General features: G+C 36.3%; 6 protein-coding genes and 1 long non-coding RNA gene across 11 annotated transcripts; 2 read left to right on the forward strand and 5 right to left on the reverse strand.

The window, feature by feature from the left end:
* Positions 1–465: 465 nt before the first annotated feature.
* On the forward strand, positions 466–2,644 carry LOC103856253. 3 transcript variants are annotated; one of them, XR_004456181.1, is made up of 7 exons: positions 466–1,106; positions 1,183–1,230; positions 1,309–1,465; positions 1,567–1,637; positions 1,718–1,813; positions 1,911–2,025; positions 2,128–2,644. It is a non-coding gene; the product is annotated as an uncharacterized LOC103856253 (long non-coding RNA). The 3 variants fall into 3 exon arrangements; XR_004456180.1 differs by having other exon boundaries at positions 472–1,106; positions 1,354–1,465; XR_004456179.1 differs by having other exon boundaries at positions 473–1,106; positions 1,183–1,276; positions 1,354–1,465.
* A 5,882-nt stretch (positions 2,645–8,526) lies between these two features.
* Positions 8,527–11,013, reverse strand: LOC103856254 ((Z)-3-hexen-1-ol acetyltransferase). Its single transcript, XM_009133350.3, has 2 exons — positions 9,996–11,013; positions 8,527–9,553 (listed from the first exon to the last, which is right to left on the reverse strand). Exons 1-2 carry the CDS (start codon positions 10,461–10,463, stop codon positions 8,603–8,605), a joined length of 1,419 nt encoding a protein of 472 aa, XP_009131598.1. The 5' UTR covers positions 10,464–11,013; the 3' UTR covers positions 8,527–8,602.
* A 2,632-nt stretch (positions 11,014–13,645) lies between these two features.
* On the forward strand, positions 13,646–15,013 carry LOC103856255 (protein BOLA4, chloroplastic/mitochondrial). The gene is made up of 3 exons (XM_009133351.3): positions 13,646–14,030; positions 14,236–14,303; positions 14,739–15,013. The coding sequence occupies exons 1-3, from the start codon at positions 13,695–13,697 to the stop codon at positions 14,878–14,880; spliced, it is 546 nt and encodes a 181-aa protein (XP_009131599.1). The 5' UTR covers positions 13,646–13,694; the 3' UTR covers positions 14,881–15,013.
* Positions 15,014–15,582: 569 nt separating this feature from the next.
* On the reverse strand, positions 15,583–15,939 carry LOC103856256. Its single transcript, XM_009133353.3, has one exon. It carries the CDS (start codon positions 15,937–15,939, stop codon positions 15,583–15,585), a length of 357 nt encoding a protein of 118 aa, XP_009131601.1.
* A 1,868-nt stretch (positions 15,940–17,807) lies between these two features.
* On the reverse strand, positions 17,808–20,737 carry LOC103856257 (RING-H2 finger protein ATL52). The gene has a single exon (XM_009133354.3). It carries the CDS (start codon positions 18,886–18,888, stop codon positions 17,899–17,901), a length of 990 nt encoding a protein of 329 aa, XP_009131602.1. The 5' UTR covers positions 18,889–20,737; the 3' UTR covers positions 17,808–17,898.
* A 246-nt stretch (positions 20,738–20,983) lies between these two features.
* Positions 20,984–24,995, reverse strand: LOC103856258 (glycine-rich protein A3). 3 transcript variants are annotated; one of them, XR_004456174.1, is made up of 4 exons: positions 24,446–24,995; positions 24,296–24,356; positions 22,476–24,204; positions 21,915–21,947 (listed from the first exon to the last, which is right to left on the reverse strand). XR_004456174.1 is itself a non-coding variant. In XM_009133355.3 (3 exons), the coding sequence occupies exons 2-3, from the start codon at positions 21,906–21,908 to the stop codon at positions 21,233–21,235; spliced, it is 528 nt and encodes a 175-aa protein (XP_009131603.2). In that variant the 5' UTR covers positions 21,909–21,947; positions 22,476–22,731; the 3' UTR covers positions 20,984–21,232. The 3 variants fall into 3 exon arrangements, 2 of the variants coding, with proteins under 2 accessions (XP_009131603.2, XP_009131604.2); XM_009133355.3 differs by lacking the exons at positions 24,296–24,356; positions 24,446–24,995 and adding an exon at positions 20,984–21,474 and having other exon boundaries at positions 21,623–21,947; positions 22,476–22,731; XM_009133356.3 differs by lacking the exons at positions 22,476–24,204; positions 24,296–24,356; positions 24,446–24,995 and adding exons at positions 20,984–21,474; positions 22,129–22,430 and having other exon boundaries at positions 21,623–21,947.
* A 122-nt stretch (positions 24,996–25,117) lies between these two features.
* On the reverse strand, positions 25,118–26,275 carry LOC103856259 (chromo domain-containing protein LHP1). Its single transcript, XM_033287166.1, has 3 exons — positions 25,523–26,275; positions 25,320–25,345; positions 25,118–25,223 (listed from the first exon to the last, which is right to left on the reverse strand). Exons 1-3 carry the CDS (start codon positions 25,802–25,804, stop codon positions 25,118–25,120), a joined length of 414 nt encoding a protein of 137 aa, XP_033143057.1. The 5' UTR covers positions 25,805–26,275.
* Between the last annotated feature and the right edge of the window lie 804 nt (positions 26,276–27,079).

Genomic DNA, 27,079 nt, shown 5'->3' on the forward strand with positions numbered 1-27,079 from the left:
ATTCTTCTTCGTCGTTCTTCTTCTTCCCTGCCTCTTCGTTTCCTTTTCCCTGCCTCTTTGCTCTGACATTTATTCTGAGTTTTCCATTCATTTGCTCCTTCATCACCAAGTCTGAGTTATAGGTGAGAAGTAGAGTTTTGTCTCTCATTCCTTGCGCTACTATCTTAAATAATAAAGTAGAGTTTTGTCTCTCATTCCTTGCGCCACGTCATCAGGTAGAGGAGGGCAAATTCTGACACGTGGCACTCCCAAATAAACGAACTGGGCTTTTATTAAATTTTGTTATTAAGCCCAGAATTATGTCAAGTCCAAAATTATGTGACTAGGGTTATTCTTCTTCGTCGTTCTTCTTCCCTGCCTCTTCGTTTCCTTTTCCCTGCCTCTTTGCTCTGACATTTATTCTGAGTTTTCCATTCATTTGCTCCTTCATAACCAAGTCTGAGTTATAGGTGAGAAGTAGAGTTTTGTCTCTCATTCCTTGCGCTACTATCTTAAATAATAAAGTAGAGTTTTGTCTCTCATTCCTTGCGCCACGTCATCAGGTAGAGGAGGGCAAATTCTGACACGTGGCACTCCCAAATAAACGAACTGGGCTTTTATTAAATTTTGTTATTAAGCCCAGAATTATGTCAAGTCCAAAATTATGTGACTAGGGTTATTCTTCTTCGTCGTTCTTCTTCCCTGCCTCTTCGTTTCCTTTTCCCTGCCTCTTTGCTCTGACATTTATTCTGAGTTTTCCATTCATTTGCTCCTTCATCACCAAGTCTGAGTTATAGGTGAGAAGTAGAGTTTTGTCTCTCATTCCTTGCGCTACTATCTTAAATAATAAAGTAGAGTTTTGTCTCTCATTCCTTGCGCCACGTCATCAGGTAGAGGAGGGCAAATTCTGACACGTGGCACTCCCAAATAAACGAACTGGGCTTTTATTAAATTTTGTTATTAAGCCCAGAATTATGTCAAGTCCAAAATTATGTGACTAGGGTTATTCTTCTTCGTCGTTCTTCTTCTTCCCTGCCTCTTCGTTTCCTTTTCCCTGCCTCTTTGCTCTGACATTTATTCTGAGTTTTCCATTCATTTGCTCCTTCATCACCAAGTCTGAGTTATAGGTGAGAAAGTCGATGCTCTATCTATTGATTTATGTTTTGATTCAGATCTAATCCGACTTCTTTTATGGCTTCTTAGATAAGGATGAGAATTAGGAGAAGCACAAGCCAAGACCAAAACACTAAGGTTATCTCTCTTTGAAAAACCCTTGCAGAAACGTCTCACCCATTAGGTATATTGAAACCCATTTTCGCCTTTTCTTAGAGCATCGAACTTGAAGCTTGGATTTTTTTTGTTACCTTTCTTAAGGTTCACACAACAACTTAAAGGAGAGCCAGTGCCACAAGAACTGCTAGATAGACTGTGCGAGCTCATAGCTGTTCTTGCTGGTGGTGCAGCTGCAAAATATGAAGCACTGAAGGTACAAAAACTTTGCTACAAGCCTACAACTAAACTTTAAGTCTTCTTTATGTCCTTAATTTGTATCAAGGCTTTAGTTTGAATTTCTGCTTTTTGTTCCAGGAAGAAGTATTAGCAATGAGCCTTCTCGTAGACAATCCCCTAGCTAGCTGACAATAACAAACAGCTACCCGGTACCCCTCTAACCTTGTATAGCTACACTATCGCTTAAGCATATCTCTACTTAATTAACAGAGCTCCACTTTCATATTAGGAAGATGTTATTGGTGAGCTAAGTACAATCAGAAGAACGTTCAACACGATGGCAAATACCGGAAAATCGTATAATGGCAACTCTACGTATAGAAAGGTCCTTTGCATTGTTGATTCTATAGTGGTTGTCATTTTCTTCTACTTGGTATGCCATTTTTTCCCTCATGACGCCCTATATCATTGATTCTTTACAGGGATGTTACTCTGTGTGTTAGGGACTGGCTCTTGCATTCCATAGAAAATTGGAGAGCTATGAGTCGGAGCCCAATGTTGTGCTAGCTACCAGCATAATTTCCAAGACAGTTGGAGGTGAGAAAACTATAACATTCTTATCTCTGACATTTAGGAATAACTTATCCACTTTTTCATACACCGGTTGATTGTTATATTTCTCACCCTCTTTGTTTCCAGGTTCATCCAAAGATTGATAAGATTGGGAGAAAGGGTTTATGCAAAACCTTGGGCTGCAAGAAACTATCAGTATAAGCAAGCAAGAACGCTGCACAGAACCAGATGCTTCCACTGAGATTGATGGTTCAAATAATATTCTGGAGCTAGCACGAGCTGCGATACCCAGAACAACTAACACTGTTACCAAGAAGGAAACAACAGTTTTGAGAAGAAGCTTTGCAACAAAAAGAGAAGAAGACGATGGAGAAAGAGTTGAAATTCAACCTAACGATGATTTCAGAGCATCACTCCTTTGAGGTTTATGGCTTTGTGTTTGATCCCAAGGCAACCTATGAAAGCTATGGGTCTGAGCTGAAAGTAGTGTTACTCACTAGCATCAATTCTAAAGTTGTTGGAGCTAAGAAAACTGAATATATTGTCACATGTCTTGCATATCTATACCTAACGACGACCGCTATACGTGGATATGTTTTGCTTTAATAAAAAAAACACTACTATAAACTAAATTTCCATGATGCAGGCCGGTTATTTCTCAACGACACATCTGGAACCCATAACTACTCAACATATTTGTTAAACCTTTAATAAATGGTCCACCTCCAGTGCGTAAAATATTTGCCAATTGATATCATCATATTGGTACTGTGATGTCACCTTTAATATATTATATCTTCTCCAAATAGAAAGATTCACAGGAAAACATATAAACAATTTATTATCTTCTTTCAAACAAGATAATAAAAAAAAAAACACAAGCATTTACATTTTCTCTCTCGAACATCAACTTTACTTTATGCTTAAATTCCAATTAAATTAACTTTGTTATGACTATTCGGCTTTTTATTCTATTTTTATTGAATCGATTAGTCACAACCACTTTTGTTATTCTGGTTTGAACTAAGCAATTTCAAAACAAAATAATATACTTTAGTCGATAACCATTATCAAATAGATCACAAAATATAATTTTCTTTCAACATATTTTTATCTTCATATTTTTAAATATATTTTCTTTACTAATACCATAAAATAAATTATAAGTTCATTTAAAATAAAACATATGAACCCGGCGCGTAGCGCCGGAAGACCACTAGTAGTATACATAATCTTAGCTAAATCTGAATCTCTTATCTACATTAATAATCTCATAATCTACTAATCTACATTATAAATCTACATTATTAAATCTCATAAAATAAATCTTATTAGATTTATAAATCTACATTTATAAATCTAATAATGTATAAATCTCATAATCTCATAATTTACATTAGTAAATCTAATAATGTAGATTTATAAATCTCATAATTTACATTAGTAAATCTAATAATGAGATTTATAAATCTATAATCTCATAATCTACATTAGTATCTACTATAGTATACATAAGCTTTAGAACCTGAATCTCTTACACCTTTGACAAGACTGACTTATTAGATAACAAGCGACTCCATCTCTATGTGTATTGAAGAACTCTATTCCTTTCAGGGCACTATTCAATAAAAAAAATTAATACACATCTTACAGCATTCCTATAAACTCCCGACAAAAACTCTATACCGAAACTTACCAATTAGATACCGACAAAATTTGTTTATTCTCGGTAAATTGTCTGAATTCCATTGCTATTTTTTCGATAACAGAAATTTTCGGAAAGCTTTGTCGGAGTATAGATAGTTTTCTTGTAATGAAGCTACATAAACGTAAAAACCGATAAGTTTCTGACCAATGCTTACTTCGCTTAACATCTGGTTGGTACAGTTAGTGCCTTAGTGGCAGAGCCTGACCATGCCGGGCATGAATCTAGTTATTGTAGATCTCCAGTGATTGAAAAGAATCAGCGAGACACAAGCGATAGGATGTTAGTTAGTGCGTTTAATGTACCACAAGCGATAGGATGTTAGTTAGTGAGTTTAATGTACCACACAAGCGATAGGATGTTAGTGAGTGAGTTGCATCTCTGTCTGAGAAGAACTCAAAATATTTTTGATTTAACAGTCATGCCTTCTGTTTTTTTTTCTACTTCTATTTTTCCTCCTCTGTGTTCGATACATGAACCATGATGTAATTGCCATCGGTATAACTACTCACATACTCATACTTGTTGTGGACTTGTAAGTTACCTAGGAAAAAACTAAATATCTAACAATTTTTCTTTTTTGTCACTGAATATTTGTTTAGAAAACTAAGAACAAGAAATGAACCCAAAACGATGGCCCAAATCGTGATGTCCGTTACAAAGAGAAATATGCTTGAAGAACCTTTTTCCTAAATCATGGACAACCAAGTTGTCCGATCTAGAAACATATAGAAAGAAAAATATTGCAAACCCAGAAAGATCAGATGTCATTTACAATTCCAATGAATTTTTAGACTGGAGGTTACCGGAAATAGCTCTGATTAGGCGTGGGCAATCGGGTGACCATTCGGGTTCGGGTCGGTTCTAATCGGGTTTCGGTTTTTCGGGTTTACAAAAATCAGCCCCAATCGGGTATTATAAAAGTTCGGTTCGGTTTCGGTTCGGGTTTTGTCGGGTTCGGGTCGGATTCTGTAGCACATCCTAAACCCGGTTAAACCCATTTACTTTCCGGGTTCGGTTCTAAACCGGGTTTCGGTTATCCAAACTACTAATACTACCCGAAATACCTATCCCTACCCGAAAGAATGAACCTGTTATCTTGTTTCATGAAACACTTATAGACATAAACTAAAACACACTTCAAAAAATCAATCAAAGCATAGCATGCATTACACAAACACAAGTAATGGTGACGAAGAGTCTATAAGTGTTTCATCTTTAAGCAACACAAGTTATTTACACAACTATATCCAAATGGGGACGAAGACTAGAATAAATAATCAACAGAACAGTTACAATGGTGAAAATAAAACATATAAGAACCTTTATTAAACTTCAAAAGAAAGCAAACTTGTTCATAATGAACCTTAAAAGCAACACTCGAAACAGAGTACATCTCTAATGAGATCAAAGTTGAAATATAAAGCAAAGCCAACACCAAAACAGAAACAAAAAGACTTCCAAGTTCCAAAGCAATCTTCAGTCTTCAATCCTCACAGTCCCAAACTCTGAAGCGACAAACAAAAGCTTGGTTAAGTACACCAACAATCAAATGAAATGGTAAGAGAAACCAAGATAAATAATGCATACCTTTCTCAAGCTTGTCTAGCTACTCAATTTCAGCTAAAATCTGCTCATTTGTTTGGACTTTCTCAGAGAACTTAATATCAGCTTTCAGCCACTGCTCACTGCACATCAGAACCTCGATCAAGTAATGGGTTAAACAGCTCCTATATGGTTCCAAGATTCTGCCACTTGTGCTAAAAGCACTTTCTGAAGCCACTGATGAAACCTGCATCACAAGTAAATCCTCAAGTCAGCTAAGCATTCTAAAAAAAAAAAAATTAACTACCAACGGAACAACAGAAGTAATTAAACCTGCATCGCAAATAAATCCCTCGCCATCTCTGCTAGCACAGGAAACTTCATTTTGTGAACCTTCCACCAACCGAGTATGTCAAACTCGAATCCCATCATAAGCTTTTGATTCTCAACTGGTTCCTTTAAGTACATATCCAGCTCATCCCTTGGCTCATTTCCTGAATCAGCAACAAGATTCTTGTACTCGGAGTCCATTCTCAAATACCCAAAGTCTTCAACAACCAACTTGAGCCTGTCCAAATGATCTTGACTCTCCTGAACAGCCACCGTCTCAGTCTGCTTCGCCTGAGATGATTCGCTATTAGCCCCTTTGAACCGGCTAGCATACTCGTTGAACATTCTTGTAAGGAGATCAAGCACAGAGTCACTCATTTCTTTGGCTTCTGTACTGTCTTTTCCATACAGTGTCTCAAAACAGAAGCTTGGGTAAGTCATCTTCTTCCTGGGATCGAGTACTGCTGCAAGAATCAACATCTTGTTCACATTCTTCATGCCATCCCAATACTTCAAGAACTTCTGCAACATGTCTTCAGCTTTCAACTTTAAATCAAAGTCTAAGTTGCAAGCTAATGCGTTGAGATTCCTCTCAATTGTCACAATCTCACCATAGCATTTGTAGGAGTTCACCTTTGAGGAAGCTGAGACAACTAAAGTGCTATTATAAAAGATGACCAGGAACCTCCTTAGCTTCTCCACAGCATTCCAGTCACTAAGACCAGGCGGTCCACACCTCTTAACACCATTTTCTACTTCTAAAAAGTAGTCATTGTACAGTCTATCCTCTGCTTCCATCCTATCAAACGCCACTCTGAACTGCAAGGCTCTTGATAACATGAGAAAGGTTGAATTCCACCTAGTCTTAACATCCATCGGGAGACTTCCTCGTGTCATCTTACCAGTAGTAACCCTTTGGTCAAAGGCGTTTAACCTATTGGTAGAAGACCGGACATACTGGACTGCATTGCGGATTGCCAACACATTGTCACCTAAATCACCTAGACCCTCCCTAGCTATCAAGTTGATAATGTGTGCACAACACCTCATATGAAGAAAGTTACCATCTAATACCAAAGCATCAGGCGAGACTGACCTAAACTGACTATGGAAACGCCTAAGAGCAGAGGTGTTAGCAGTGGCATTGTCTACCGTAATGCAAAACAGTTTCTCAATTCCCCAGTCAGCTAAGCATTCTAAAAGAACTGTGGAAATCGTCTGACCTTTATGATCCATGACCAGTTTGAAACCAAGGATGATCTTCTTCAGCTGCCAAGTCGGGTCAACAAAATGTGCAGTTACAACCATGTAACTTGCACCTGAATTTTTTTTTTAAAAAACAATGCTATTAGTATAAATAAAAAATTAGATTGTTTTCACTTTTCAGAAAAGAAAAAACCTTACCTGTCACTTGAGAAACCCAAATGTCAGTAGTGAGAGAAACTCTTTGTTTGTTAGTCTGCAAATAATTCTTCAATGCTTCTTTCTTCTTCAGAAACATCTCCACAATGTCTCTAGTGGCAGTTCGCCTTGAATGAGGTTTGTAAAGGTTCACCTTCACGGAAAAAACAAATTGACGTTAGTTTCATAAATCAGAGAAATAATTTACAATTCAAAACTTTACCTTATTGCAGAAATACTTCCATCCTGTACTGTCTACGAAAGACAGAGGCAACTCAGCTAACACCAATAGCTCATTCGTAGCTTCTCTGACAACTTTCTCAGGTACCTTTAATGGCTTCAAACTCCCTTCATCATCGATGGAAGTTTGACTCTTTCCTTTGCTGATTAAGTGCGCCTGGTACTCTTTGCAGATGAGCAGGTGCTTCTGGAGATTGGAAGTTCCTGATTTTGTTGCACATGAAAACACCTTCTGGCAGTAGTGGCAAATGCACCTGTCACGGCTCTGCTTTGTCCTGGTGTAATGATTCCAGACATCTGATCTTGGCACAACAACTTTTTTCACCTTTTTTGCCTCAGGACTTTCTTCGCAAGGTGTACATGTCTCCTTCCTCTTTCCACACCTATCTGGTGTTTCAAAGTTCTCGTATTCGACCCCATCTTGCTTGTCAGCTCCACTGTTTGTGTTCTTGAATGTTGATGAATCCATTTGCTAAGAAGTGACAAACAATAGTCAGATTGAACAAAACAAAACAGACAAAACAACTAAAGATTAAATACATTTTAGAACATGAAAAAACAGAACATCAACATCATCGCATAGACATGAACACAAGTTAAAAAAACAATCATCTTTAAGGATCAATCAAGATAAATAAAACGTCACTTTTTATAAGAAAATGAAACAACTGCAGACGAACATCATCTAACAACAGAACATAACTCTATGAATTAAGAACATAAGACGTTGTTCTGTTCATGAAAACAACTAGCTGAATAGGAAACCCATAAACCCGACAAATCCGAATGACCCATAAACCCCAGAACATCTAGCCATTACTCGATTGCAGAGAAAAGGAGGAAGAGTATCTCACCTCTTAATGAAATCGTCGAAGGAGGAGGAGAGGAGTTTTGATGCTTTGTACTTCGGTGAAGAGCACAACTTATATAAGAAAGGAGATACAAGGGTTTGCGAATCACGGAACCGATCGGAAGAGAAATCGGAGAGGATATGTTTAGGAAAGAGGATCATGATTTAGGGAAATCTCAATATTGAGAAGAAACGATCAAATCGTAACAAGATCAAGAGAAATCGAAAGGGGGAAAAAATGGAAACCTAGACATATATCACTCGATGCTCGGGTATCCATTAACCCGATCGGGTTGGTGCTTTTTACCCGACCCGACCCGTAACCCATTATACCAAAAATATGTGACCATTCGGGTATTTCTCAAGATCCGAACCCGACCCGAACCGGTTTTATCGGACCGGGTTCGGTTCGGGTGATCGGGTTCGGTTTTAATGCCCTGCCCTAGCTCTGATGAGCATTAAACTGTCGGAAATAACTTTGAGTGTGGAGAACTCCTTAACAAATCTTACACTTAAATCATTACTATATTTTACAGACAAGACATGATCAGTTTACGATAGATTTTGTTTCCTCCACTGGACACAACAGACTGACCGTTAAACACGGCCTCAAGCTCTTCCACGAACCTCTGCATCGCCTTCTCCGGCAAACAAACCGGCACAAGAATCCCTCTCTCACCTTTCCTGTTCTCAGCCGAAACGTAGAAGCTAGACCCCAGAGAGTCCACAACCCCGGCCTTACCGATCCCTCCGTAAACCGGTTTACCCCAAACCCCGAGATCGATATCCGCAAAGTTTCTCACGTCAGATATCAAGTAGGCTCCGTCCGCCAAGAACTTTGGTCTCCCCTTAGTCACCATAAGATCCGCAAGCGATCGCATGTACTCTTCAGTCACGCTCGCTTTAGCTTCCTTCACTAGTCTCAGAGCGAACTCTAACGGTTTCTCCGTTAGGTCTCTGGCGTTTGCGATTGCGACTGGGAACGCAAACGCGTTTCCGTAGTATCCTCGAGGTAACGTTGGGTTTTTGAGCTTGGGACGCGCGTTGACGATGAATATGACTCGCATCTCCTTGTTCGCGTCGGGTCGTAGAGCGGCGGTGCGTTGACGCCACAGGAACGCCGTCAGCGTTTCTAAACCGGTGCTGCGGTTGGCGATGTCCGGTGGGAGGAGCTTCCGTATGGCTGACATCTCTGCGCCGCCGAAGAAGAATGATTTGCTGACAAGAGTTTCCCCGTCTCCAATGACGGGTTCTGCATCGGCTGCTGCCGATTCGTCGTACTCGCGGTGCGTTTGTGTCACACGTGGCGGGACTCTGGCGCTTAGAAGGTGACGTTCCCATGTGGGAGGGATCGTTGGAGCGTGACATCCACGTGCGAACTCGCCAATCGTTTTTATGAAGAGTGAGAGACCTCCAGCGTCGGCCATTACGTGGTTGAGACGGATGGCGAAGATAAACCCGCCACATTTCAGACGCGTGACCTGCAAGAAATTAGCATCACCCATAAATGTATTCTTGTTTTATTCTCTCTTTTTTTTTTAATTCTCTTTTATTGATACTAGGTAATATTTGGGTGTACTATATCTCTCCAGAATACAAATACTAGTTTTTTTTACAGCCAAAATATTCTCATGTTTTATTTGAAAAATCAATTTTAGCTGGCTCTTTTTTGTTTCATGATATAAGTTATTTTGAGTATAAGCACATGATTACAAAAATTCATTGTATTTTTCTACATTAATCATTGTATTTCAAAAATACATCATTTAATGTATTTATTAAATATAACTCAATTAATTATAGAAACGTTTGTAAAATTTTATTGAATGAAACAAAATAACAATTATATTATGATACAGTACTAAGTTTTAAAAACTTTTTGTTAACTTGAAAGTTGGATACTAAATATATGGTGAAACTGACCTGGATAAGAATCAAAGGTGCGTTGATAACCTCACTTGAACCTTCTACGTCAAAGAGAAGTTCTTCAAAGCAAGGGAAAGGAGGACTAAGAGCATCCTTTTCTTCAAACTCAGCTAGTGTAACGTCAGCATCTGCCTCTATGAATAAGACGCCTTGGCCTGTACAGTCCACTGCAAGTTTCCGGTTCGGTCCTTCTCGGAGCCTACCGGCTAACGGATAGTAGTAGACCAGCGTCTGGGCCAGGGCTCTCCGAATCACTGCGACCGGATCAGAGTAAACATTGGGGTTGTGTCTGTAGAAAAAGATAGAGGGAATATGGAATCTTAGTCCTTCTTGGTCATCAATGTCGGAGAGGAGTTTGAGCTCTCTCGGTGTTGGCTTGGCCGGGGATACTAACTCTGGCTCCCGTCGGTTCACCTTGAAGGTAAGTGAGCCGGAGGTTACTGGTGGAGCGATTTTCAGCTCCATGGTTTGAGATATGGTGGTGATATAACATCTCTTATTTATAGTGGCAGATGGAGAGAAAATCTTAATGACTAAAATAATATTGACGTGTAATTATGAGTGTTTTAAATAATTTAATCACCTTAGTTAATTATTAACTAAATAGTACTGTGTACGTACAAGGGAACTGACCCATGATCGAATATTAATTGATGGCATTATCAAAGTTTGGCATTTGTCTGATCGACCAAGAAGTTTGTTCACACCTAATTGCACAGTTTGTTACTTAATGAAACATGCTCTGTAATTTAAATTCCTTTTCCGTAACTAAAGAATTTGAATATGTTAAAACTAACGTTTTTCAATCGTCTTTTGACAACTTTGATTAAACTAACATTCATTTAGATATACACGAAACAGATAACATATTTTTTGAAATGAGTGAACGAAAAATAAATATAGCTCTGTATAAATTAAAATATTGTTCCTAGTTGTTTGAGCAGTCGTCTAAAAATAAATAAAATCTTAAAACTTGTCTTGTTTGTGACGGTTAGCAATGAAGAGGCAACACAAAATCGAAATGAACGTTTGATAAACAAACAGTTAGATATAAATTTAGAGTGGTTGGATTCATAACGTGTTATATTAAATCATAATATCAATAACGAATGCAAGAATGCAAGAATTGGCATAAACATTTTAAACTTAATTTCAATAAAAGTTTAATAACTTAAAAATCTTATGATCCATATAACATTTTAAAAGAATTATAGGTCAATGAAATATTTTATGCGGTTGTGCCAAGAGAAAATAAACAGTCAAAGACATCGTAATAATTTATTCTTTAAAATTATCATACCAACCCTAATGGATCAATTAAAAAAAGAGAGATTTGGTAAGAATTACCCAATGACTAAACCGGCTTATATATTTCTACTTTAAAACTTTTGACGGTTCTTAGAGACTAAAGTTATTTGTATGCAGCTTAATGTGTATTATAACATAAAGCATTCCTAACATCCACGGAACTACGCAATGACTAAACCCGGCTTAGAGTTTTATAGAACTTGGTTGAATACGGCTTATGCATGTAGTATACTAGTATACATATATGGACTACAAACGTACACGGGATATTACTGCAGTTTTGTTAGAATAAATCGCAGCCACTTTCCTAAAAGATTGGAAGTTCAGCAACACATATATTTTCGTTCAATAAAATTAAAAGCAACCATTATGAACCAAAATACATAAATTATAACCGGGGATATAAAGGAAACTGATTAATATATGGAGTATACAGCAGGTTGAACTGACTAGACCTGGTCTTAAATGGAGTGAGGGCCGGCTAAAAAGACTCATTCAACAATTTTTAAAAAGATTGTACAGCAGATTGAAGTGAATTCTTTGTAGTTATATGTGTATATTAAATTATCTAAACCAGCTTTATCAAATAATACAGTATTATCCGAAGAAATTATAAATAATTGGTTAAAACTGGTAAGTATTAACTTTGTACGATTAAAATCGGTCTTCAAATTTTGAGGACTATAATAATTTAATAAAGTATTTTTAAATTTTAAAGCAAATATTTATATAAATTAATTTAAAATTTTTGAAAATTTATAACAAATGTTTTACTTGCATATGCCCATGATCAATTATGTATACCACACTTCAATTATGTATACCACACGTATAATCACTAATCTTTTTTTGGTGTTCGTTATATTCTGCGTATTCAAATTGTTATGTTCGACTCACGATAGCCACATACTAATTCTGATTGTATCCCATCACCAATTTCATTGTTACCTGTCGATTCCTTTAGTGAAATATGAACGCAGTTAGAGCGACAACTAAACTTAAATTTATCTAATATAGTACGTTTGTTTTGTCCCATAGTTAAACTTGTCTCATTTAGCAAGTTTGTTTTACTCCACAATCATTTCGACCCCTATTGGAATTAAATGAATGGTGTTAATGAGAGCACTTTAGGTTTACTTACATCATCATTTTCATGGAAAATCTTCATTAATAAGGAACTGTAATCAGCTACTTAAACTGAACCACAATAGATGCGATGTTTAAGACTGAGCGACAAATTTATGAAGAAGCATATTTATCAGTGGATTGTCAGCTACAAATTCGGAGAAAACCCAAAGATTGTTCTTCTAAAATTCGTTATACTATTCAGGTTTTTTTTTTTTTTTTTTTTGCTACGAATGTTAATATCATTACGAAGATGAAAAAAGGTTCAGTTATTACAGAAATAAACCTAGATGAAAAAATGCTTCCAAGGCAAAAAAATAAAACAGGAAAGCATTATAAGTGGAAAAGAGCCTAATAAATTAAGCTAACCAAAGCGAGAGTAGATTTTTGAAAGCTAACCAAAGCTATTCAGGTTTATGTAAGCTTTGAAATAACATTCAGTTAAACAATATCTATACGATAATTTCACAATGAACATTGCGCCTGTGTGTTTCTGTATGATTTTTTTTTGTTAGTTAAAAGTTCACATGTTGTAAAACCCATCAAGACAAAATGTAAGATGTTGACGACATGTTTCACATACGATTCTTTTTTGGACCACCACCATGTCTAGTCGTACAACGATTATAACCAGTAAGAGGCAAAAAGAAAAAAAAACAACACAAGATATTTGTTCTACGGTCCTTCTATCATCTATGATTATCACTAGGCAGTGTGCAAACCCCACATAGTCATAAAAGTGAAACACATACAAGATATATGTTCTGTGATCGTTCTATCATCTATAATAACAACTACCGGTGCAAACCCCACAAAGTCACATGCCAGTTACTTGATTGAGCACAGCGGAATTGGACAAGAAAACAGATAAACAACTTTTACGAACGAGGTAGAAATAGTTCAGGTATTTTGTAAGATAATAACGTCAATAAATATTTGTACTTGATTGTCATCGGAATTGTTTGTTTTTCTTGTTTAACCGTTAACGTTTTCTACTGATGAGTTTCAAGAGTTACGTAACGAACCACCTATTTACAAAAATAATTGAATGATAATTATAGCACAAGAAGTATACAGAAATTTTTAGCAAAAAAAAAACAGGAAAAGAAACATAGAAAAAATTTGTTTTAGCACAACCGAAACAAGAAAAGTACAAGTGAATTAAACTTTACTGTGGTGTATAGCCCAGCCCAGCCCATATTCAACTTTTTTTTGTATGTTTCCCAAAACATTTTGCTCTCTTCCCCAACCCAACGCTCAGCAATGGCGACTACCTTGATGGCGACAACACGTCCGTACGTTCTTCTCTCCTCCACTAGAGCGAGCCTTCATCTCCTCTTCCAGTCTCCAAAGAGACCCTTCGCTTCGTTTCTATCAACTCTCTCATGTGCCGCCGCCGCGAGAAGCTCCAGCTCGAGATGTTTAAGCGCCGTTTTGTCTCGCGGAGAGACTGCTGCGCCGTCTTCGTCGATTTTCGGCAAAGGAGTTTCTGGGTTTGGTGTCGTGGACATTCGCAGCCGTGGGTTCAGTGCTAGATCCTCTCAAATCAACGATGCTGGGTCTATTGATCAAACCCTTATGCAGTCCATGGAGCTAAAGGTTCGATTTTTAAATCTTTGTGTGTTGTGGTTTCTGATGACTCTCACTCTTCTCAGTAGCTCAAATGATCGAAGATTAGGAAGTTAAGATCATAAAAGAGGAATCTTTGTCTCAGAAGGAATCTGTTTTGTTTATGTAAGTGTGAGTAAAGCTCGATTCTTTTTTTTCGGTTTATCAACACATATGGATTTGTTTTGTTGTGCAGATCAAAGAACAGTTGAATGCAGAGTCAGTTTCTGTCAAGGATATGTCTGGAGATGGACGTCATGTTTGGTAACTACTCTGCATAACTCGTATTATATTCCCAATCCATTCGTTATTAATTACTGATGTGTGAGTGCTAGGAGTAGTGTTTATTGAAGTTTGATAGATATAGAAACATATATCACTTTTTGAGATGTCTTTTTCTTCATAGCTTGGTAAGAATATTGATAATTAAGTTGCTCTGTACTGTGTGGAAAACAAAATCCAAAAAGCTTTCGAATTCAACCAGTATCATTCAATCTTTACTTTGTAGAATCATCAAAGTTGGGGTTTAAGTTAGAACTTGATCCATCATCTGTTCTCCTGGTGTTAAGATTTTGAATTCTTGTAGTAGCAGAAACAGATAAATATACCAAGCAAGAATCTTTACTTTTGCTTTTCATATTAGATGATTCTGTTACTGAACAACAGAATTGCTTAATGTATTATGTATGTTTTTTGTAGCATCAATGTGGTATCATCGGCTTTTGAGGGACAGTCTGCAGTGAACAGACAAAGGATGGTCTACAAAGCCATTTGGGAGGAGCTTCAGAACGTTGTTCATGCCGTTGATCAAATGACAACAAAGACTCCTTCTGAAGTTTGAAGCTTTTTTTTTTTTTGAAACACTACAAACATTGAATACCTATTATTTATTTGAAGGACAAAGCTATTTGTTTTTTAATCAAAAACGAATTTGAAATAAAGTTTATGGATCTTCTTTGATGGAGGTTATTTTTGTCCTAGTCAAAACTTTTTAAAAAATTGCTCAGGTTCTGTTTGTTTCTTGGCATCAGATAGTAGTAATACAGTGGCTAAAGAGATTAGGGCTATAGAAGATAAGAAGAAGAAGAGATTGGGGGTTCTGGTGATGATGATGATGAAATGGAGAAGACAAGTAAAAACTTAAAAGCTGTTAGGGCTTGAGATTTAGAATCATGAATGTGTTGTTCATCGTTTGGAAGAAGAAGATAAGTGTGTGGAGAGAAGTGAATAGGAAATTTGGTTGCTTGACATCTTCTTCTTCAGCTGATGCTTGCACCTCTGATGTCAGGAGGAAGAAGACGAATATTCATCTTCACTACAGATAAATGAAATAAATTAAAATACTCTGTTTCTTATTTAACTACTTTCAGTAAGTGCTATTGCTTTGTTGCTCTGTTTCTGAGAGATCTTTTGTTTTGGTTAATGATTTAATTTCTTAATTCATCAAAAACCATAAGAAAAGAAAAAACAAAAATTAAAGCCACAACAGAACAAATACTTCTTCTATGGGTCCTTCACATGGTAGCATTCCTTGTCTCACACGTCAATGAGAGTTGGCTTTCTCACTCGGCTCGGCCTCAGCCACAGGATCTGAAGCTGGCATTGCATTCTCCGACACATTCTTGTTGTTCTTCTCCTCGCCTTTCTCCGGATCAAAACTTGTAACGCTCTTCTTGCTCACAGAGACCGCGCAAGGCTTGAGGACGCAGGAGTAAACGTAAGCCAAGAGCCAGAAGAGCCAAGGGACACAAACGAAGAACATACCCGCTTGCAGAAACAGAGGATTCGGATCATGTTGGTGGAGGTAAAGTCCGAGAAGGACTCCTCCTGAGAGGATACATGACAGAAACAGAAGAGTGACGATGTATATTCTTGGATCACCTCTTCTTCTCTGATCCATTCAATCTGAAACACGATGAACAAGACCTAACAATCGTGTTTCTCTTGTCTTGTTTTTTTCTGTGTGTTCTTGATTTGTTATTTCCCCTTTTCTGTTTTGAAAAGACAGCTAAATGCGGACTTCTTTTTATTTATGTATTTCCCTTTTTAGCTAAATTACTGTGAATAAGTAGTCTCATTTGTGAAGTTGTTCTGCATGAAAGTAATGTTATCATAAGACCACGTAAAATTTGGATAATGTATTATACATATGGTGATCGTGTTATCAACGAAGATGCGATAAACGTTCACGATGTCTAATACATGATCTCCATTTTTTTGAATAGTAGTATAAAATAAATAAGTCATTGTGTAACCCGGATGTTTTTCACATTTTTCACATTCTTTGGCCAGTTCTCTAACATGTTTGTACACATTTTTTCTAGCCTTTAATATAGATCCCTGTTCTTTAACATATTGGTACATGTTTCTCTAGGCTTAGCGCATGTTTTTGTCTATATACATAGGGAAAGGTTTAATTATGTTACTAGTACATATTTTCAAATTGTTTATGAAGAATTATACTAACTCGAAAATAATTTCTATTTAGGTTAATAATCATATATTAGGTTTATTATGGATTGTGTATGAATATGCTTACACGCTCACAAAAAGGCAAAAACACTCAACAAAAATCATACACAACGTGAAAGAGAGACTCAAGCTCACGAAAAGATATCATGACAATTTCTTTGTGTGGTTATCGTTTTAAAGTCTTTGTTTTGAACAAAAAAAAGAGTCTTTGTGTGATATATTATCCCCGTGACTTCGTTTTAATTTATATTTCTATGAGATTCCTTCAGACATGATTCATGATCCAAAAAGATCATTGAGTTATTGTTTTTTTTTTCTAAATTTGTATAGTATTGAGTACTGACGAGTGGTTAATATGATTTTTGTTGGGTCCATAGGACCCATACCCGTACACGATTTTCTTCATTTTCTGCTCCACTCAGAAACTAGATGATCAATATTCAGAAGGAGTCTTGCATGTATCAAAGAGTCTTCTCTGCTCTCCAACTTTTCCTCTGTCAACAATGTTTCTTTTGGATTATGTATATGCAAAGGTCAACATGTACATTTACTTACCCCTTTTATGTATTTTAAAGGAAATGAAAGGTGCTATATATGTTTTGGAGTTGTGTTTTTAATATAGCGTAATACGACCTCTTTTCCTTGTAAACATGCAATGTTTCAAAAATGCAATGCAAACAAAATCTGAATATCTTTTTTCTTTGTAACACCATCTGAATAAGTATCTATTGTGTGGCAACACACTTAACAGATTCAGACGTGGGGTGCTGTAAAATCCAATAATACGACACGATGGCTTTGGAAGGGAAGGATAAGATTTTGACTGTTGGCTGGCTATATCAATTATCATCTGACATCTATATATGATCGATATATCCGATGACCTGGTTTTCACACTTTTAGTAAATTTAAAAGTTTGTCGATTAAGATATCAATAGCAGACCAGAAACGAAAGTACACAATGTTTTATAAACATTGTTTGCTAATAAATCATCAAATCCCTGTTACAGAAAATTTATAACAAAACTTATATCAATTATTAACTCACATTTAGTCACACATACACTACATTTTTTTCTTATTGATTATCAATGATTGATATTAAATATTTTTTTCTTATTAAAAAGTAATTTTATTCCCCCTCTCTCAAGTCTCACCGACGGTTTTCCTTAAAAATAAAATAAACCACATTGCTTTATAACTTGTACTATACGCTCCACAAATTTAGGAGGGAACAGAAGTACTTAAAGTAATGAACACTTTTACTTTCCAGCGTTTGAAAAAGTGATCACTAGATAGATCTTTGTAGTGAAGTGTATAAAAATCATCATTAATTTACTAATAAATACAGTAAAAAGGTTCATTAAGAAATAATGTTTCACAGTATTCAATTGGGTAAACTGTAATTTCTAGCTCGATCGTGCCTCGAGAAGATGAATCTTCCCGTCGATACCGATCTCTTCATCCCCATTGAACTCTTCGGCGTTTTTCCTTCGCCATCTCCATCTTCCTCTCGCTGCCGCTGCTGTGAAGTCCCGACTCCGGCAGATACTTCGTCGTCAATCTCCCGCAGTACATCAGCGATCAACGACACCGATCTCCGAATCCGCGGCGGAGGATCTTCTTCATCCTTCGTCGCGTCTCGCTGCTCCTCCGGCGGTTGCGATCTCAATCCAATTTCCAGATCCTCGACGACGACTACCGAGTCACCGGTTCGGTGATCGTAACCCGCCGCGGTTAAATTAACCTCCGCGGCTCCTCCTCCGCCGCGATTAACAGACTCCGTCGCGATCGGATGAACGGCGTTGGATTGGGTTATCGGATTATTGATTCCGGTGACGAAAGCGCGGCAGAGAGGGCAGTTAGAGTGAGACCTCAACCACGTGTCGATACACGGAAGGTGAAACGCGTGGTTACACTTCGGCAACAGCCTCAAGCTCTCGTCCTCTTCGAACTCACTCAAACAAACCGAGCAATCTGAACCGTCCACGTGTCCATCTCCCTTTTTGTACTTATAAACCGTTATCGATTTAATCAAAGCGTCGTTGAGACCATCTCCAGCCACCGCATTGGAGTTGGATTCAGTAATGTTACGGCCGTCGGAGGAGGTTTCGCGGCTGGGGCGGCGGCAGTATTTAGAGACGAGAGTGTAGTAGCTGACGAGGATGAAGGCGGTGACGAGGGTCACGATGAGGGCGATGAGGAGAGGGGAGAAGGATGAGGGAGAGTCTTCGTCTTCGTCGTTGAGGAAGGAAGGAGGAGGAGGAGGGAAGATTAGGTAGCACCATTGCGGGCAGTAGATGTTGCAGACTCCTTGAGAGCAGTCGTTGTAGGAGTCGTATGGAGACCATGGGTTGGGGTTTGACATTGAACCCATTGGGTTGTGTTTCTATTACAGAAGACAGAGAGATGATGAAGAAGAAGAAGAAGTAGAGAGAGGAGGTGGTGAGTTGAAATGTCTTTATCCTCCCTCCCTGCTTCCTTATCTTTTGGTTCTCTTTGATAAAGAGTGTATTTTTTCCTGTGTTGTTTAACTAATATATCTGTGGAGGAATAATAATTATTTATTTAAAAATAAAAGGACATGTGCTATTTTTATGATTATTAACATCATTTTAAAACCAACTTTCTTTATATTAAAATTAAAAAATAAATAATGTTTTAAAGATATTTGTCCACAGAATGTATGTTTCTTTTTTCATAGAGGTGGTTAGATGGTCTCGCTTTACGTGAAGCAAATGATTTGGCGGTAGCCTTGTTGGTCCCTTGTTATTGTAAACACAATGATCTTTTGTGGACAATAGCATTATTTGTATGAATGTTGAGCTAATAGACGACAGGGAGAAATGTATAAACAAAAATAGATGTATAAAATGTCCAGAATTTGATGTTTTATGCTTTAGCTTTATATTTATATTCTGGTCTTTTTCTTTTTCAAGTATTCCAGATTAATAAATGAACATTGTGTATATACATACACATAATAAAGATGAGAAGATGGTGTTCAAGAAAAGAAAAAAGATGAGTAGATAATACACTTTGTGTGTGTGTGTATTAATCTTTAAGCGTTGACGAAGGTGTTTGAGAATGATGTATAGATAAGAAGATAGGTTTGATGCTTATCAGTTTTATTATGGTTTGGTGATGGGAAAGTTACATAAAGAGGTTAAGTACCTTTCATTTAGTTGGTAATTGTTGGTGAAGAAGAGGACTACCTAAAGGAGGAGTACTCTTGACTCTCTTGAACATGGGCTGGAACTGCAAATAATTTGTTAATATTTGTGAGGTGGCACATCAAAATATTTGATTTTACAACCTCCAATAATTTGCATACGCCAAATATCTTGATGAACGATCGGGTCACATTCATCAGCAATTTCATTTTTGCACACAAACTAGAGAATTTTTTTACTTACTTTTTGTTCCGGAGTAAGGTCAATAAGAATTGGTAACTTAGAAAGAAATCTTGTAACTATTACTCACATGGCGAGGAATTCCAAGAAGCCTAATCTATTATTATAAAGAAGATAATGAAAAAAAGAGATTCTGATGCTTCAGCTTCAGTCCAAAGTTACTGTCTGTCATACCATTCGATTTGCAAAACAAATACTTACAGTATTGATTATTCTCTTCTCTTTATAAAATTTGTTTGTTTATTCCTTGACATTATAAGAGAGAAAAAAATGAAGGAAAATGTTTAGTACAATTTGAGTCAAGAAAATAATGGAGATTCAGGAGGTTGAAGAATATGGTATGTTGTTTCTCACATCGAAGAGGTGTATTGAGTTAAGACGGCATTAGGCTTTGTCTTTTTATGCTGTGTCTATCGAACGTCGACATTTTGTCATCCATAAGACTCGTCCACCACAATTCTGTCAATGCGTAACTATATCGCAACAAAGTTTGAAAACATTGTTTCTCACCGCTGCTTTAACATACTAGTGACACGTTCTTTTGGAGTCGGTGTGGATCAGCTAGTTTAGAAAATTACAATGATTCGTATTCGATTTAAATAGTTCAGATGTCACGGTCTTAGATTTTAGGTAGCAATCTCCAAAAAAATAATCCAGATATTAGTCAGTACATTACATACACATGTACAGATTTCAGTACGTAGTATATACACATGTACTTCCTTTTCAGTACATGTATTTGATATGAGACCAAAAAAGTTTGGAAACAAACTAGAACCCTGTACTTTTTTTTTGTAAAGTTGGTTGGATACATGTACTTACTTTTTCTTGTAAATATCAGGATTGGTCCTGATTACACAATAGATAAAAGTGGATAAGTATTAACAGGAGCAATCTTAATCATAAGTTATTAGCTCCAAAAGAAAAGAAATGATGAATAAAAAGATGAGGTTTATTGAAGATTCTCCATCAATTCATAAGAATCGAGAGTTTTCAAACAAAAGAAAAGCTTCACTATACATGCCAACGTAAAAAAACTGGTCCGGATCAGTTTCCGACTACCAAAAGGGATTTAACTTTATGCATGCCAATGTAAACAAAAGAAAAGCTTCTTTAAACCAAACCAAACCAAACCAAACCAAGAACGATCATTACTGTTTAAGCTCTTAAAAGTTAAGGCTCACAAATAACCATGTAACTTCCTCAGAGACGTCAATATTTGTTGTTATTACAAAATGATAATGTAGATATAGTCTCTGAGTTTGACAAAAAAAAAACTCTGAATATGATTAATCTTTTGGAAAACAATCACTTCCATTTTTTGAAGAATTTCCCCTTGTGCTTCCCACCAAACATGCCATGCTTCCCGAATTTCCCGTGCTTGAACTTGCCGTGTTTGAACTTACCGTGTCCATGATACCCGTGGCTAAAGCCGTGACCATGGTGGTGACCATAGTGTCCGTGGTGAGACATATGGTGAGCACCAGCTGCTGCAGCTGCCATAGCCGCTCCACCCGCTAGCATCGCTCCCATACCTCCGTGGTGGTGTCCTGTAACAATAAGTTGGTTTTCATTATCATGCCTAAATGTCTCAATTGTTTTCAAAAGCCTTTTTTTTTTGCATTACAATGCTAAAGATTGTGGCCCTTAATTGTGGAATCATAGGAGATAGAAAATAAATGTTGAGAATGAAATTACCAGAGTGAGATGGACCGGGATAACCGTGAGGTGGATAACCAGCTGGAGGGTAACCGGCTGGAGGGTAACCAGCTGGAGGATAACCGGCTGGAGGGTAACCACCGTGTGGAGGATAAGCAGCTGGTGGATAGCCATGAGGAGGAGGGGGAGGAGGGTATGGATGAGGAGCTCCATAACCGTGATGACCATAACCATGATTACCGTGAGGTGGGTAGTGTCCGGCAGCAAATCCAGCTAAGTGGTGAAAGATTCCTTTGTCATTGTGATTATTCTGATCCTCTCCCATTTTTTTCTCCAATTTGTTTTCCTCAAGAGTAATCAAACACTGTAAAGAAGAAAAACACCTTTTGTCACAAAGTTGTGAAGGAAAAATATATATTTTATTGCACCAACTCCTTGTGACGATCAGATTTGTTGTGGAAAAAAAAACAAGGTAACCTAGTTTGTAATAGATTTTGGTGTCTAGTCCAAATTTCAAAGCTAATGTCAGTTAAAAAAGTACTTACCTAGCTTCAAAAGAGAAATATTGAAGACGCAAATCGGTAAAAACATGCATACATACTCAAGATTCGTTCTCATCACCTCACATAGTCATCTCGGACAAACAAAAGGAATCAAGATTATTTTTAAATATTAATAACACTGATTTCTAGGGTTTTAAAACCCCATTAGCAAACTACTTCAATTTCTGTAACTAGATTCGCTGTTTCAGATCCGAAGAAACATTTATACATGGACATACGAGACTGTATTTGAATGCTGATCAGCATAAAGATTTTCATATAACACGTAAAAGCCAGAAAACAAAACAAGAATTCTAAACAAAAGATCTAACGATTGAAGAGGAGCTTACCAAAGAAGCTTAAGGGTTTTCTGATTCTCCGAAATTTTGCTTAGAAACGAAGGAAGAGATTTGATTTGATATTGAAATTTCTCAGATTGCGATTTATAATCGAAAGATCACGACGTGTGTCGGCTGCATAAATAGTTCCGCCCTTTTTATCGAAACAGAGGAAACGTCTGCTGATCCGAGCCGTACTTTCCACGCCACGCGGTTCCTTTTATATATTTGTTGTATCTCTATTTCCCCCACACAAGTCTTCAAGATAATGTATGTTAATTACGTGTGACGAATCATTTTTTATTATTGTTTTTCTTCTAAACCAATCAGAAATATTTGAGATCTTACACATGAAGAAAAAGAGTTGGATAAGATTTCTTCCTATATATTAAAAAATATTATGATAGGACCTGATTCTAGACTCTTTCTAGTCAAATTTAACGCACATAATTTATGGTTTCTTCTATCGCCTTCGTCAAAGCTGCCTTCTCAATCTACATAATATTCAGTTTTGTACTGACATGTTACATGTGGACGGTTCGGACACCAAACTTAATCTTATTCAGTATTTTTTTTAACCGGACTGATCTGATGAGTGAACCAGATTAAACTATATACCGGTCATGTAACCAAATTGAATTTTAAATTTATTGAACTAGACAAAACTATTAAAACTAGAAGTTTATTAACTGGATGAACAAAAAAGTTTAATTATATTTTTAATATATATTCATATTCTAATTAGTATTACATTTACAATAATTATCTTTAAGTTTATATATTAAAAATTAATATATATAAAAAAATTGTGAACAACATTCAGTCCGGTCAAACCATATCAAATAGTAATCCAAATAATTATTAGTTCAATTCGTGATCCGGGCATAACTTAATCTTTGAACAAGCAAGTTTAACAAAATTCTCCGTTACAAAAATATAAAATCCAAGAGACAAGATATAACTGAAAGTGACAAGAGAATAACAGAGAAAAAAGGTCCGAGCATGAACTTAATCTTTGAACAAGCAAGTTTAACAAAATTCTCGGTTAGAAAAATGTAAAGTTCAAGAGACAAGATTTGTTATAACAGAAACAAATGTCCGAGCTAGAACTTAATTTTTGAGAACAAACAAGTTTAACAAAATTCTCGGTTAAAAGAATATAAAGTCCAAAAGACAAGATATAACTGAAAGTGACAAGAGACAAGATTTGCTATAACAGAAGAAAAAATGGTCTGAGCATGAATTTAATCTTTGAACAAGCAAGTTTAACAAAATTCTCGTTTAGAAAAATATAAAGTCCAAGAGACAAGTTATAACTGAAAGTGGCAAGAGACAAGATTTGCTATAACAGAAAAAAAAAGGTCCGAGCATGAACTTAATCTTTGAACAAGCAAGTTTAACAAAATTCTCAGTTAGAAAAATGTAAAGTCCAAAGACAAAATATAACTGTAAGTAACAAGAGACAAGATTTGCTATAACTGAAAAAAAAAAAAAGTCCAAGATACAAGATTTGCTATAACAGAAAAATGTAAAGTCCAAGAGACATTGATATAACTGAAAGTGAACTCATAAACGAACCAGAGGAGATAAGAATACAATCTCACACCTCCAAGAATAACAGCTCTCCACTACCTCCATTCTACAGATCTAATCTCATTCTACCTACAAGCACCACTGTTTCCAAACATTTTCCTTAACTTTCGGAGTTGTATGTGATATGTTGCTCGTAGAAATCAAGCAGCTGGCGTTAAAAACAAAAACACAAATTAGTTGTTGTCAACCGATGATGATTATGAGCCCTGAGAAACTTGCATAAGAAAAAGCAATCTTACCAGATGATGATTATGAGCCCTGAGAAACTTGTTGTCAACCGTTACTTCCTCCCCATCAGCCCTTTAAGTAGTATAAAGCCAAAAATAAGCACAAACAATTTGAAACTGAAATGTGAACAACTAACCAAAGTGCAAAGAGAGACAACAAACCTCTGCACCGAGAAAGTTACCAACGAGTCTTGTACATTGTTTGTTATAGAAGTAATAACCTCCACTGGCTTGATGATCCTCACGATGTCCAAGTTTGGTGTCTCGTTTTGATCGGTAGCTGTTGTTGGCTGATTGTTACTTGTTGTGGTTTCATCTGGTATCGTGTATTTTTTCGCAATACTCTTCCTCCGCTTAGCACCTCTGACACCACTCTTCTCCTTACGCTTACCCTCGAGAAGGCCATTTGTTCTTGCATTATCACCCTCAGATCCGATGCCTTCTCCTCCCTCTTGGGAACTCCCCGCACCGTCACTGTTGATGACTGGTGGTCCCCTTAGCTCGTTGAGTGTCGGATCGGTTCTCTCAGAAGCATCAGGTGGTGTAGATGTTAACGGTTGCTGCTGCTTCTTCTTCGACTGAGAATTAGAACCTCCATACTGGCTCTTCCGCTTCTTATCAGCCTTCTTCAAACTTTGAAAACAAGAAAGCAAATCCATACATTAACGAAGGAAATAAACGAAACAAAGAGTAAAATATTTATGATATCACTATATTCTTAAGTTAAAAAAAAATATATATATGTATATATATATATATATATTATATATAGGTATTCTTAAGTTTGTAGAAGAAAAACAAAAACAAAAAGTATAACATCAAATGGCTGCTACATTAGATGCAACATATATACCGTTTTTCAAATGCATCTATAGAAGCAGAAAGAGACTGCAGATTCTCTAGAGGCTCCCAGGTGTTATCAGTTTCAGGCCATCCTTTCCTACAAAACAGATTTTACAACTTATGTCAGTGTAAAATAAAAAAACATATGATTGATCAAGAATGAAAAGAGAGTATAATGATTAGAAGAACTCACCATTTGATCAGATACTGCACCTCACCCTACAATCAATCAAAACCATTAATATTAGAGCGGCAGAACCAGTAAACAATAGACACAATCAAATCAATACGAGAAATTAAACAGACACAAGAAGATATCAAAACATTAAAAGCGAACAATAAATGTAGAAGCGAAGACGTTAACTACATGAAGATACTAATCAAAAAGAAGCTTACTTTGTGAACTCGCTTATGACGGATAGCTTCAACTTCGTAGAACTCTTCAGCCACCTTTGACCCGTCCTCTTTGCCCTCTTCTTCTTCTTCTTCGTCTTCTTTCTCTTCCACATCCTCCGTACGCCTATCATCACCTATCTCGCCAGGAATTGTCCCTCCACGTCCCCCTTCGTCACCAGTTCCTCCGACAGTTTCCACCGCCGTATCCGCCTCACCAGCGTCATTCTTAACACCTGCCCCTTCCATGTTTTGAGTATTCGAGTCTAAAGGCGTATCTGACATTCTGTTTGATGGAGTTCTCTCCTCTACTTATCCTTGTGCTTGTTCAATGTATCTGTAGGAATAAGGAGAAGAGAGAAATATTTTAAACTTTCCCTATTGCTTAGGCTTATTTTGGACAAGTTTGCAGGAATAAGACTTTGACCTTTGACCCTAAAGACTAGAGGGGAGACCAGTTGTCACTATCTTTTTTTTCTTCAGGATATCACATTAAGAAAAGAAAAAACAGCACATTTTTTTAGAGTATTCTGTAATAATAATAATTTAATAAATGTTGTTTTATAAATGACATCATGTGGATAATACTGAATAAAAAATTTGAAAAATAATCATTAAGAAAATAGAAAAATTATGGTATATCCAGGAAAGACAATGTATACTTTCTTTCACAAAATTAAAATACAATTTTCTTATTAGCAACCAGGACAAAATTAAAATGGAAACACAGACTAGCAAAATAAAAGGAATATATAAATTACATTTGAATAGAAAATAAAAGAAAGTCAGAAATGATGGGGAAAATGAAAAAGTTAAGGAAATATAAAAAATTATAGAATTGAAAGGAAAAAAAAACGAAATTGCACCATTACCCTATGAATTGTTCGAACTATGAACTTTGTACATGTGAAAGTTTTATGCAGAAAAATGTAAACCGGACAAATACCTTTGTCTGGATTGGTGATGAATATATGGCTCGCGATTTTCAAATGAATGTTGTAGTCATGTAAATATTATAGACAAAGATTAAAGTATTCTTTTTTTTTCTAGCTATGTCTCATAATATATATATACCGTTACAAAAAATGTTTCATAATATATACATTACCAAAAGGCACGTTGGAAAAAGTCACGTCTATTCATTTAGAAAGTCAAAAAATTTAAATTTTCATAACTTTTCTTTGGGCAAAAATTTTCATAACTATTAGTTGACTACGTTGGTATACTACCAAATCATGGGTTCAAACCTTAGATAATAATTGCACCCATAGTTTTCAAAACACAATGATTTGTATTGACTAATGTACTAAAAACGTTCTATACTGTTGTTTAAGCGGCACCAAAATGCTAATTTCTCTAAATTATAATGTTTATCTTTTAAACCGTCTAAAAAATTATAATAATAAATAATATATATTGTATTATTTGTAAATTTTAGTAATTGATATTTATAGTATGAAATCTTATGAAAGTAAAATAATATAAATATTAATAAATTACAATATCTAATGTTACATATTTAGAATATTGTTATATTCTGTAAACGCGTATAGGCTGTTA

This window comes from Brassica rapa, chromosome A03, assembly GCF_000309985.2.
Source record: "Brassica rapa cultivar Chiifu-401-42 chromosome A03, CAAS_Brap_v3.01, whole genome shotgun sequence".
Lineage (NCBI taxonomy): Eukaryota > Viridiplantae > Streptophyta > Magnoliopsida > Brassicales > Brassicaceae > Brassica > Brassica rapa.